General features: G+C 34.0%; 5 protein-coding genes and 2 non-coding genes across 7 annotated transcripts; 3 read left to right on the top strand and 4 right to left on the bottom strand.

Annotated features, from left to right (window-relative positions):
- Window positions 1-64: 64 nt before the first annotated feature.
- On the bottom strand, window positions 65-1,035 carry CBG18818 (the record flags this gene model as incomplete). Its single annotated transcript, XM_002646389.1, has 3 exons — window positions 65-209; window positions 547-660; window positions 881-1,035. 3 exons carry the CDS (start codon window positions 1,033-1,035, stop codon window positions 65-67), a joined length of 414 nt encoding a protein of 137 aa, XP_002646435.1.
- A 2,197-nt stretch (window positions 1,036-3,232) lies between these two features.
- CBG18817 lies at window positions 3,233-4,087 on the top strand (the record flags this gene model as incomplete). Its single annotated transcript, XM_045241372.1, has 3 exons — window positions 3,233-3,372; window positions 3,562-3,675; window positions 4,027-4,087. 3 exons carry the CDS (start codon window positions 3,233-3,235, stop codon window positions 4,085-4,087), a joined length of 315 nt encoding a protein of 104 aa, XP_045096586.1.
- Window positions 4,088-5,497: 1,410 nt separating this feature from the next.
- On the bottom strand, window positions 5,498-6,396 carry CBG26595 (the record flags this gene model as incomplete). The annotated part of the gene is made up of 2 exons (XM_045241371.1): window positions 5,498-5,693; window positions 6,302-6,396. 2 exons carry the CDS (start codon window positions 6,394-6,396, stop codon window positions 5,498-5,500), a joined length of 291 nt encoding a protein of 96 aa, XP_045100134.1.
- Window positions 6,397-8,256: 1,860 nt separating this feature from the next.
- CBG28715 lies at window positions 8,257-8,338 on the top strand. Its single transcript has one exon. It is a non-coding gene (tRNA).
- A 520-nt stretch (window positions 8,339-8,858) lies between these two features.
- Window positions 8,859-9,520, bottom strand: CBG18815 (the record flags this gene model as incomplete). Its single annotated transcript, XM_002646387.1, has 3 exons — window positions 8,859-8,997; window positions 9,176-9,289; window positions 9,414-9,520. 3 exons carry the CDS (start codon window positions 9,518-9,520, stop codon window positions 8,859-8,861), a joined length of 360 nt encoding a protein of 119 aa, XP_002646433.1.
- A 1,316-nt stretch (window positions 9,521-10,836) lies between these two features.
- CBG18814 lies at window positions 10,837-11,567 on the top strand (the record flags this gene model as incomplete). The annotated part of the gene is made up of 3 exons (XM_002646386.1): window positions 10,837-10,976; window positions 11,162-11,257; window positions 11,429-11,567. 3 exons carry the CDS (start codon window positions 10,837-10,839, stop codon window positions 11,565-11,567), a joined length of 375 nt encoding a protein of 124 aa, XP_002646432.1.
- A 562-nt stretch (window positions 11,568-12,129) lies between these two features.
- On the bottom strand, window positions 12,130-12,211 carry CBG28612. Its single transcript has one exon. It is a non-coding gene (tRNA).
- Window positions 12,212-12,460: the final 249 nt, after the last annotated feature.

Genomic DNA, 12,460 nt, shown 5'->3' with positions numbered 1-12,460 from the left:
CAATAATTATACAAAATAATACAAAAAGTACTGTAATCCTTTTTTTTTCAAAAATAAAAGAAAATTATCCATAGTATCCACCATATCCTCCGTATCCGCGCATACCGTATCCCATACCGTATCCTCTACCGTAACCCATTCCACCGTATCCCATGCCACCGTAACCCATTCCACCGTAGTATCCTCCCCAACGACGGAAGCGATCATGGCTGAAAATTTTGGGAAATTTTGGAAAATTTTGAAAATTTCTGAAAATTGAATTTTTTTGAAAAATTTCAAAATTCAGAAATTCAAAAAAGAAAATCATTCTAGAGGTTTTTGGGGTTCGAATATTCAAATTTTTCGGTCAAAAATTCAAAATTCGAGAGCCTTGCCCTCTAAAAAATATAGTTTTGGCGGGAAATTTGAAATTTTGGCTTATTTTTCAAACAATTTTAAAAAAGTCATTTATAGCCCAAAAATTCCGAAATTCAGCTCATTTTTGGGGTTTTCTAAACCGTAAAATTCAAATTTCCAGTCAAAATTAAAGCTGAAAAATCATCTTACGTCTCAGCCTGAGCACTCATTTGTTCATTTCCATTGTCCATTTGAGTATTGAGCTCTGCTCCTGGTCCCGAACTCATTTTTGTCTCCATCTCAGCTCGTTTTTGCATGGAATGACTGAAAATGTTGGGTTTTAAAGGGGAAAAATAAATTTTTCGAGATTTTTTGGGTTAGAAAAATTCAAAAAAGTGTGAAAATTGGCTTAGAAGTTGTCAACAAACTCGAAAAAATTGAAAAAAAAATCTCAAAAATTGGGTTTCTTGGCTTGTTGAAAATACAAAATTTTCAGTCAAAAATTATCTTGAAACCGCAAAAAATTGTTTCAAAAAGAACTCACACATCTGTCTGTGCCTCTGTGTGTCCAGAATCTCCAGTATCCATTTTGGTATGGGTGGAAAGGCCATCAGAACTGTCCGTATTGACTTTGGTGGAAATTTCAGTACAGTAGGCTACAGTAGCCACGAGTAGAACAATTAGGAAAATGGATCTCATGATTTTTTCAATTTTCGAGTTTTAAAATTCGAAATCTGATGATTTTCAGGAATTTTCGGGGATATTTTATAGGGATTTCGAAAAGTGGGCGGAGCCTAATTTGGAATTGATCAGTGGTTTATTTGTTTTTCTTGGAAGTCTTCTGATTTTTGAAAATTGTTTATTAGAAAAAAAAAGTGACGAAACTTCATTTTTGGGTGTGTCCTTGAAAAATTGGGTGACCGATTTTCGAAAATGAGAGAGAAATTTGGCAAATGGAGAGAAGAAATTATACAAAACAGAAATTGAGAAATTTTTCGGAATTTCAGAATCTCAGAATCGGAATTTCAGAATCTCAGAATTTCAGAATTTCAGAATTTCAGAATTTCAGAATTTCAGAATCTCAGAATTTCAGAATTTCAGAATCTCAGAATCTCAGAATCTCAGAATCTCAGAATATCAGAATCTCAGAATCTCAGAATATCAGAATTTCAGAATTTCAGAATTTCAGAATCTCAGAATTTCAGAATTTCAGAATCTCAGAATCTCAGAATCTCAGAATCTCAGAATCTCAGAATCACAGAATTTCAGAATCTCGGAATTTCAGAATTTCAGAATTTCAGAATTTCAGAATTTCAGAATTTCAGAATTTCAGAATTTCAGAGTTTCAGAATCTCAGAATTTCAGAATTTCAGAATTTCAGAATCTCAGAATCTCAGAATCTCAGAATCATAGAATTTCAGAATTTCAGAATCTCAGAATCACAGAATTTCAGAATCTCATAATCTCAGAATCTCAGAATCTCAGAATCTCAGAATCTCATAATCTCAGAATCTCAGAATCTCAGAATTTCAGAATCTCAGAATCTCAGAATCTCAGAATCTCAGAATCTCAGAATCTCAGAATCTCAGAATCTCAGAATCTCAGAATCTCAGAATCTCGGAATCTCAGAATCTCAGAATCTCAGAATTTCAGAATATCAGAATCTCAGAACCTCAGAATATCAGAATCTCAGAATCTCAGAATATCAGAATCTCAGAATCTCAGAATTTCAGAATATCAGAATCTCAGAACCTCAGAATATCAGAATCTCAGAATCTCAGAATATCAGAATCTCAGAATCTCAGAATATCAGAATCTCAGAATATCAGAATTTCAAAATTCAATATGGCAAATGGAGAGAAGACAGAGAGTGAGAAAGTGAGAAAATGAGAATCTTAGAATTTTAGAAATTCCGAATTTCAGAATTTAAGAAATGCAATAATTCAGAATTTTCGAGTTTCAGACATTTTCAAAAAAAAAGCGAAAATTGAAAAAAACGGAAATTCCAAAAAAATCGAAAACTCTAGAAAATTCAAAAATTCAGAGAATTAAAAAAAACGAAAATGAAATTTTTAAATCAGAAATTTCAAAAAACTCGAAAATTCTTTTTGAAATATATACAAAAATTTGGAAAATAAAAAATTTAGAAATCCCGAAAATTTCTTAGATTCTGAAAAGCCAGAAACTACTCTGATTACTGTACCTACAGTAATCCAATATATAGTTCTGCTGATATAGAATTACGGTACATAATAACGGTATCATAGAAGTTTACTGTATCTCATTACCACTAGTTTATCGTAACTATTTACCTAGGAATACTGTAGTTAGGGACTGTGCTAGACTCCCACTGTAGTTTTTACGATCAATTTCAGAAATTTCCAAGAAATATATAAATTTAGAGATTCCCAAAAAATCCAGAAATAAACATTTTCAGTTTCTAGATTTTGAAAAATTTTTTGAATCGGAAGTTTCAAAATTCTTCTCAAAATTTAAGAATCCGTCCATTTTCAGATCAGTCTCAAATTTTCAGAATCTTTGATTTTCAGATTTTCAGATTCCCTTTCAAACTACACAAACTACGCAACCTACAAACATGTGTTTTCTTAGAAAGTCTCTCTGTCTGCGTCTCTTCATCTCTCTATCCCTCTCGCTCTTCTCATTTCTAAAGAAGACACCATCAAGATCATCTTCTATTTTTGTTTTTTTGTTTTCTAATTTTTCCAAAAAAAACCGTTCACCAAACCAAAAGATCTGATCATATTATTCAAATGATCAAATCCAAAAATCCTAGGCTCCGCCCACTTTTCAAATCCTATAAAAATTGAACAGATAAATGAAAATAATCAGATTCAAATTCGAATTTCTATTTTGAAATCCAAAAAAGTCTAAAAAAATGAAATTCCTAATTCTATTGGCTATTTTGGCTCTTGGAGCATTTGCGACGGAAATTAACACTGATGTTAATTTGAATGCCGAGCCAGGAACTGAAACCAAAGCCAAAGTGACCACCACTCATACTAGAACTGTTCAAAAGTGAGTTTTTGAGATTTGGGGCTAAAATTAGGAGAGTTTGAGCCCAAAAATGGATATTTTTGACACAAAATATAGTTTTTTAGAGCCAAAAAGCCTAAAATTAACCTTTTCCACTTCGAGTTTCGTACTTTCCCGGGCTAAAAATCCTTGAAAATCTTATTTTTCCTTTCAAAAATCTAAAATTTTCAGCCATCCCATTGATAAAAGAGCTGAGATGGAGACAAAAATGAGTTCGGGACCAGGAGCAGAGGTTAATACTCAAATGGATACTGGAGATCAACAAATGAGTGCTCAGGCTGAGACGTAAGATGATTTTTGAGCTCCTTTTTGACTGGGAATTTGAATTTTACGGTCCAGAAAACCCCAAAATGATCCATATTTTCAAAATTTTGAGTCAAAAATGTATTTTTAAGGATTTTAAAAAAAAAATCCAAAATTTTTAACTTCCCGCCAAAACTATATTGGTCAGGATGAAATTTTAGGATCTGGAATTTCAGATTTTTGACTGAAAATTTGAATTTTTTAACCCAGAAATTTTCAAAATTTTCCAAATTTTCCCCAAATTTTCAGCCATGATCGCTTCCGTCGTTGGGGAGGATACTACGGTGGAATGGGATACGGTGGTATGGGATACGGTGGAATGGGTTACGGTAGAGGATACGGTATGGGATACGGTATGCGCGGATACGGAGGATATGGTGGATACTATGGATAATTTTCTTGATATTTGAAGAAATAAGGTTTACTGTACTTTTTAACCCGCTAGCTGAATGTATAACTTTGTATTTTGTAAAATGTATAAATAAACTATTTTAAATATTCAAAAAAATTTTTGTGATTCGAATTCAGGGAAAATGCAAATATTCAAAAGTTTGAAAAGCGATTTCTGAAAAAATCGCGAAAAATAGGAAAACAGTCCATCGCCTTAACCACTCGGCCACCTGATCACATTTCTCCCAGGCGGCCGATGGCGTACACAAGGGAGGGGGAGTGGGGGAATAAGGTATTGTGTGCTCTTCAATATGTCGAGAATATGAAATTTCTCGGAAATTCAGAAATTCAGAAATTCAGAAATTCAGAAATTCAGAAATTCAGAAATTCAGAAATTCAGGAATTCAGAAATTCAGAAATTCAGAAATTCAGAAATTCAGAAATTCAGAAATTCAGAAATTCGGAAATTCGGAAATTCAGAAATTCAGAAATTCAGAAATTCAGAAATTCGGAAATTCAGAAATTCAGAAATTCAGAAATTCAGATTTCTTTTTCCATTTTTCCCGGTCAATTCAAGTACAAATTGTTGCGCATCAATATCTTATCAATTCTTCCCCTGTTTCATTGGTTTCTCTATTTTCTCTACACGTGTGTATAGGTTGTTGACATGATTTTTGGAAGTTTTTACAATCCAAAAAAATAGAAGATTCTAGAGACAAGAGATGTGTGACGCTGGTTTCTACTGTTTTCTGTTTCAGATGTTTGGTCCCACTTTCCGAGATTTTCAGAAATTCAGAAATTCAGAAATTCAGAAATTCAGAAATTCAGAAATTCAGAAATTCAGAAATTCAGAAATTCAGAAATTCAGAAATTCAGAAATTCAGAAATTCAGAAATTCAGAAATTCAGAAAGTCAGAAATTCAGAAATTCAGAAATTCAGAAATTCAGAAATTCAGAAATTCGGAAATTCAGAAATTCAGAAATTCAGAAATTCAGAAATTCAGAAATTCAGAAATTCAGAAATTCAGAAATTCATAAAATTCAGAAATTCAGGAATTCAGAAATTCAAAAATTCAGAAATTCAGGAATTCAGAAATTCAAAAATTCAGAAATTCAGAAATTCAGAAATTCAATAAATCACTGATTTTTCAAAAATCAAAAAGTTTTTTTTAATTTTCTGATTTTTTGAAAATCGCTAAAAACGTCTTTTTTTCTAATTTTTTGGTATTTTTCGGATTGAAAAATGTCCAAATTTTTGGAATCTTTTGTGCAATTTGCGAATTTAAATTCCCAAAGTTTGCATAATTTGAAATTTTGAATTACCAAAAAAAGAAAACTAAAATTCATTTATTTACATTTTTACAATTTATTTTTGAAAAAAAAATCTGTACAAAAAATTTACACATTGTCAATTTCAAGAAATCGAAAAAAAATTGTCCAAAAAAAGTTTAATGTACCCATCGGAGCCAGTTCCAAATCCCATACCTCTTGCAGATCCAACTATTCCACCGTTCCAACCACTTCCAGCCGATGGCCCCGATCCACCATATTGAGAATTTACGTTGGCACCATATGGGGCCAAAAGTTGACGAAGGAAACGCTGGTGGCTCCTGAAAATGTTGAGGGGTTACTGTAGGAAAAGCAGTAAAGATTTTCGGGGAACTACAGTAATCCTAAATGAGCAACTCCAAAAATGTAGCGTTCTAGTGACAACTAACTATGAGCTACAGTAATATAAACAACTATGACTCTTTCGGTGAGCTACAGTAATCCAAGCAACTACAGTAATCTAAAATTAATAATTCCAGAAGTACTGCGTTTTACAGGTAAGAAGTAACTGAATATCAGTTACAGTAACCTCAACAACAACGGCTGCTAAAAATGTGAGTGGTACTTTAGGATTTTAGTACTGTAATCTTAAATACTCTGGCTAACAGCTACTGCAAATCAGGAAACTACAGTAAGATTTTAGTAAAGTAATCCTAACAACTAGGTTGCCAGCTATCGTAATCCAAGGAACGACAGTAGAATTTCAATACAGTATCCCTATCTACAGTAACCTGAATGATTATCTCCCGTAAATTAGTGTCTGGAAATTCTGAATTCCTGAATCTCAGAATGGCAAAAGGTTACTGTAACCAAGACACCGTAATCCTAGACCAGCCAAAATTAAAAATTCTGGATTACTGTAGGTACAGTAATCCATTAAAAAACTCACTCTCCAGTATTGCCTTCCATTTTCTTCTTTTCCTCGCTTTCACAGAAAACGGAAACAGCCAAAATGGCAAAAATCAAGAAAATACAGAATTTCATTTTTTTTAGAAATTTTTAGAAATTTTCTAATTTGTCCATGTTGATTGTACTGCTTATAAACCCACCTATTTTCGGGTACATCAAGGTGGGCGGAGCCTAATTTTTTGATCAGAATCTGATCTGTTTATTTGATGTTTCTCGGCGGTCAGAAGCACGTGAATTTTTGGAAAAATAGTACTAAACTTTTTTTCTGAAAATATTTTTTTCTTTAAAAATCCCAAATTATTAGTAGATCACAAATAGAACGATTTCGGGACAAACAATATAGAAACAAGAAATCATAGATGACGTCGGAGGAATCAGAATCTCAAATTTTGATTTTTGAAAATCAGAATTTTTGGAAATCAGATGACGTCAAAAGAAAAGGAGAAGAATCAAAAGATGAACTTTTTGAGATAAGGTAAACAACAGAAGACATGATGAACGTGATAAGAAGATCGGGACAATTTGTGTGTTCTTTGATCACAGTTTTTTTTGAAAAATTGAGATTTTGAAAAAAAAATGTTTTTTGAAAGTTTTCGAAATTTGTGAACTCTGAAAATTCGTTAAAAACTAGTCAGATCTATCAAATTTTAAGTTGTCTAGCTCATCTGGAAGCCTAGATACAGCGTTTTGAAGATTTGAAGAGAGACAGTTAGAGTGTCTCGTTGTCTGCGTCTCTAGCCTCCTTAGCTTCAAATCGCTATATCTCGGCTCCTTAAGGATAAATTTGATTGGTTTTTGTTGTTTTTTTGAAGATAGCTAAAATTTCGAAAAATTTTGAAAAACAACTTTTTCATAATTTTTAAAAAGAGGATTCATCTGTATAATTCTAGAAGTATGGAACTCATAAAAAATGAAATATTTTTGTCAAAAAATCATATTCCTAGCTCTTCTGGGAGACGAGATATAGTGATTTAGAACTTTTGGGCGAGAGACGCAGACGACGAGACACTCTAACTGTATGCGTCTCTCACCCGAAAAACTTTGAAGCGCTGTATCCCGTTTGAGTTCTCTAGCTCACCTGTGAGCTGAGATACAGCGCTTCAAAGTTTGAAGAGGCGCAGACAGCTAGAGTGTGTGAGTGTCTGCGTCTCTCCTAACTTCAAAGCGCTGTATCTCGGCTCCCAGATGAGCTGGAAAAATGAGAATCGTGATAGATCTGACTAGGTTTTAACGAAATTTCAGATTTCACAAAGTTCAAAAACATTTATTTTTGTAAAATCAAGAATCTTTTTCGGGACTTCATACATCAATTTTTCAGAGATTTACTGTTTTAGAAACAATATTGACGGATGTCTGTCATCGATGTCTCATGTTAATTCGACAATGAAAATCTCGGAAAGTGGGACCAAACATCTGAAACAGAAAACAGTAGAAACCAGCGTCACACATCTCTTGTCTCTAGAATCTTCTATTTTTTTGGATTGTAAAAACTTCCAAAAATCATGTCAACAACCTATACACACGTGTAGAGAAAATAGAGAAACCAATGAAACAGGGGAAGAATTGATAAGATATTGATGCGCAACAATTTGTACTTGAATTGACCGGGAAAAATGGAAAAAGAAATCTGAATTTCTGAATTTCTGAATTTCTGAATTTCCGAATTTCTGAATTTCTGAATTTCTGAATTTCTGAATTTCCGAATTTCCGAATTTCTGAATTTCTGAATTTCTGAATTTCTGAATTTCTGAATTTCTGAATTTCTGAATTCCTGAATTTCTGAATTTCTGAATTTCTGAATTTCTGAATTTCTGAATTTCTGAATTTCTGAATTTCCGAGAAATTTCATATTCTCGACATATTGAAGAGCACACAATACCTTATTCCCCCACTCCCCCTCCCTTGTGTACGCCATCGGTCGCTAAAAAGAAATGTGATCAGGTGGCCGAGTGGTTAAGGCGATGGACTGCTAATCCATTGGGGTTTCCCCGCGTGAGTTCGAATCTCATCCTGATCGAATATCTTTTGCTTTTTGTGTGGAGGGATTTTTTGATGTTTTTTTATTGATATGACTCACAGTTTTCATTTTTTTTTGAACTCAAGATTTCAAAAAAACAAAATCTAAAAGTGCATAAAAAACTGGTCAAATCTGTCAAAGTTTGAGTGCTCTAGCTCTTCTGGAAGCCGAGAAACAGCAATTTGAAGTTTTGAAGAGACGCAGGCAGTTATACTGTCTCGTTGTCTGCGCTCTCCCCCTTGCACACAGTATCTCGTACCTAGAATTCAAAGCGCTGTATCTCGGGTCCCAGAAGAGCTAGAAAAGTCAAGCGTACGCTGATTTGATTAGTTTTTGATGTATTTTTTAAATTCCCAATATGTAGAAATTCTGAAATTCAAAAAAAAAAAATCAAAAAATAATATGGCACATAATTTATTGATTATAGAAGATAATTAGTCTTGTAAAAGGAACACAAGACTTGTCAAAATTATACATAATTATAATAATTACAGTAATCCATTGATATCGATTGATTGATTTATCCCCACATTGGATAACCGTATCCCATTCCTCGCATACCGTACATTCCCATTCCCCATGGACGTCCCCATCCCATTCCACCGTAACCCATTCCGCCGTATCCACCGTAGTATCCCCAGCGGCGGGCGCGATTGTGACTGAAAACGGATTGAATTTGGTTTGGCGGGAAATTTGAAAATTTTGGGTTTATTTTTAAAAAAACTTCCAAAAAGTCAATTTTGACTCAAATTTTCCAAAATTTTGGATCGTTTTTGGGGTTTCCTAGGCCCTAAAATTTAAATTTCCAGTCTGAAATACGCTTAGAAATCATCTCACGTCTCAGCCTGAGCACTCATTTGTTGATCTCCAGTATCCATTTGAGTATGAGTTTCTGCTCCTGGTCCCGTGCTCATTTTGGTCTCCATTTCAGCGCGTTTTCCCATGGAATGACTGAAAATGTTGGATTTCAGATGTAAAAATCGAGTTTTTCAGGTTTTTTGGGTTCGAAATGTCCAAAACTTCGAAAAAAAGTTTCAACAAATTTTTTTTTCTTTTCTGAAATCCCAAAACTCACATATTAGCCTGCGCATCAGATTGATGTCCTAATCTTTTGTCCATTTTTGTCTGTGACTCAATTCCAGCACTTCCAGCCTCACCGCCCGTATTCACCTGCGTCTCCATTCGGGTACTGTAGACTACAGTAGCCAGTAGGGCAATTAGGAAAAAAAATTTCATCTTTTTAGATTTTTTTAAAATTCAAAATCTGTTGGTTTTCTATGGATTTTAGGGGATATTTTATATGGATTTGGCATCCCTGAAAAGTGGGCGGAGCCTAAAAAATGGTTTTTAATCCATTAAAATTTGTTTGTTTTTGGGAAGAAATTCACGTGATTTTTGAAAAATTAACAGTAAGTTTCATGGAAAATTAGAAAACTTGGATTTGTTGTTCTTTCAAAAAATATATAATGACGTAATTCTATTTGGGTGTCCTTGAAAAACCTAATTGGACTGTCTGGTGATTTTGAAAATCAAAGAAGAGAAAAATAAAAATAAATAAACAAATTCAGCGAAAAATGATGAATGAATCAGAAAAAACTGGTTCTGAAAATATATTTTCAGACAAATTTCAGAAAATTATTGACAATTTTTATTGAAATTTTTAGAAAATTTCGAAAGCCTCATAAAATTTGATATTCTGAATTTCCCGAATTCTCAAAAGTTCGATTTTACCTTTTAAAATTTTTATCATTTGTGGTTTTCTGAAATTCTGGAATTTTGAGATTCTGAGATTCTGAAATTCAATGTACCTACAGTAATCCAAAATATTCCATTTTGCTTGTCTAGGACTAAGGTATCTCCCTCGTAGATTACTGTACCACTAGTTTATGGGAGATAATCAGTCAGGATTACTGTAGGAAAATACTACTGTATTAAAATCCTACTGTGCTTTTCCTCGGATTAAAGTAGCTGGTAGCCAGTGTCATTAGGATTACTGTAAAATTCCAAAGTTCTAGAATTCTTGAAAACTTCAAAGCATCTGAAAAATAAAAAGAAATCACTGAAACAAAAAATGCCTGAAATTTTCAATATTCGCATTTCCAGATTCTAGAAAACAATTTTTTTCAAAAATTCAATTGCTTCGAAATTTGTGATTTTCTCAGAATCTCAAAATCAGATTGCCTAGCTTTTGGAAATTTCTTAATTCTTGATTTGTTTTGAGATTCCAAACTACAAATCCTACAGGCAGTTTACCTGTTTTCTATGTTTTCTCTGTCTGCGTCTCTCCACTTGACCACTCTCTCCGAATGTCTCCAGATGACCACCGTCATCTGAAGACATCATCTGTTTTTTTCTTAACTGTCGGTTTGTTTTCGGTTTCAAAACCCCAAAAATCCGATCTGATCAAATCCCAAGCTCCGCCCACTTTTCAAATCCATATAAAAAGATTGTTCGAAATCCTAAAAAATCATCAAAACCTTCAAAAATCTTTTTAAAAAATGAGATTTCTAATTCTATTGGCTATTTTGGCTCTTGGAGCATTTGCTACGGAAATTAACACTGATGTCAATTTGAATACCCCACCAGGAACTTCAACAAAATTCAAAGTGACCACGACTCACACGAAAACAGTTCAAGAGTAAGTTTTTGAGATTTTGGGCCAAATTTGAGAGATATTAGGTTCAAAAATTAGGTTTTTTGACCGTAAATTGACAAAATACTGCCCGAAATCGAATACTTTCAGCCAAAAATTGCACTTTTCTTGACTATAAATTCTTGAAATTTCCACTTCTCTAGCAGAAAACCGTCAAAAACAATTTTCAGACGTCCATTGGGGACACAAATGAGTTCGGGACCAAGTGCAGAGCTAAATACTCAAATGGATACTGGAAATCAACAAATGAGTGCTCAGGCTGAGACGTAAGATTATTTTCTAGCATATTTTGAACTGGAAATTTGAATTTTACAAAAACCCCAAAAACGATCCAAAATTTTGGAAAATTTGAGTCAAAATTGACTTTTTGGAAGTTTTTTTAAAAATAAACCCAAAATTTCAAATTTCCCGCCAAACCAAATTCAATCCGTTTTCAGTCACAATCGCGCCCGCCGCTGGGGATACTACGGTGGATACGGCGGAATGGGTTACGGTGGAATGGGATGGGGACGTCCATGGGGAATGGGAATGTATGGTATGCGAGGAATGGGATACGGTTATCCAATGTGGGGATAAATCAATCAATCGATATCAATGGATTACTGTAATTATTATAATTATGTATAAATTTGACAAGTCTTGTGTTCCTTTTACAAGACTAATTATCTTCTATAATCAATAAATTATGTGCCATGTTATTTTCTAGGTGATCTAGGAGCCGAGATACGGGCATTTGAAGTTTAGGCGACTAGAGAGTGTGTGGAAGGGGGAGGGCGCAGACAACGAGACACTCTAACTGTCTGCGTCTCACAAAAATTATATAGCTGTATTTCGGCTTACAAAATACCTAGGATTATGCTTTTTTGACTGAAATACTTCATTTTTTAGCTTTAGGTTATCAAATGCTTAAATTCAGTAAAATCATTCTACATAGTCTCAAAAAACTATTTTCAGCATGTGGTGGTGGCCTAGAAACGGCACCGAGAGCCCTTATTAAGCGTAGGATTCTCAGAACAACTAGTTTTTTTTTTGAAAACTAGACTTTAAACATTTTTTTCATTCAATAATATTGAAATTATGAGTCACATCCGTGAAAAAAACAGCGAAAAAACAATCTACACAAAAAGCAAAAGAGATTCGATCAGGATGAGATTCGAACTCACGCGGGGAAACCCCAATGGATTAGCAGTCCATCGCCTTAACCACTCGGCCACCTGATCACATTTCTTTTTAGCGACCGATGGCGTACACAAGGGAGTGGGAGAGTGGGGGTAGGCGGAGAGAGAGAGGAGGCGAGCAGAGAAAAGTGGTAAGGGGTCAGTGTGTGTTAAGAGGACTCCGGGAGTGGGAGAGGAGCTGGAAAATGGAGGAAATGATTGAAAATGAATGGAAATCGAAGGTTTTAGTGTGGAAAAATGGAAAAATCATGAAAATCTGGTTTAGAAAGTGTTAAAAACAGGAGATAAGGC

This window comes from Caenorhabditis briggsae (assembly GCF_000004555.2).
Source record: "Caenorhabditis briggsae complete genome, chrI, whole genome shotgun sequence".
NCBI classification, from domain to species: Eukaryota; Metazoa; Nematoda; class Chromadorea; order Rhabditida; family Rhabditidae; genus Caenorhabditis; species Caenorhabditis briggsae.
The sequence above is the reverse complement of the archived record's forward strand: the minus strand, read 5'-3'. Positions and strand labels throughout refer to the sequence as shown.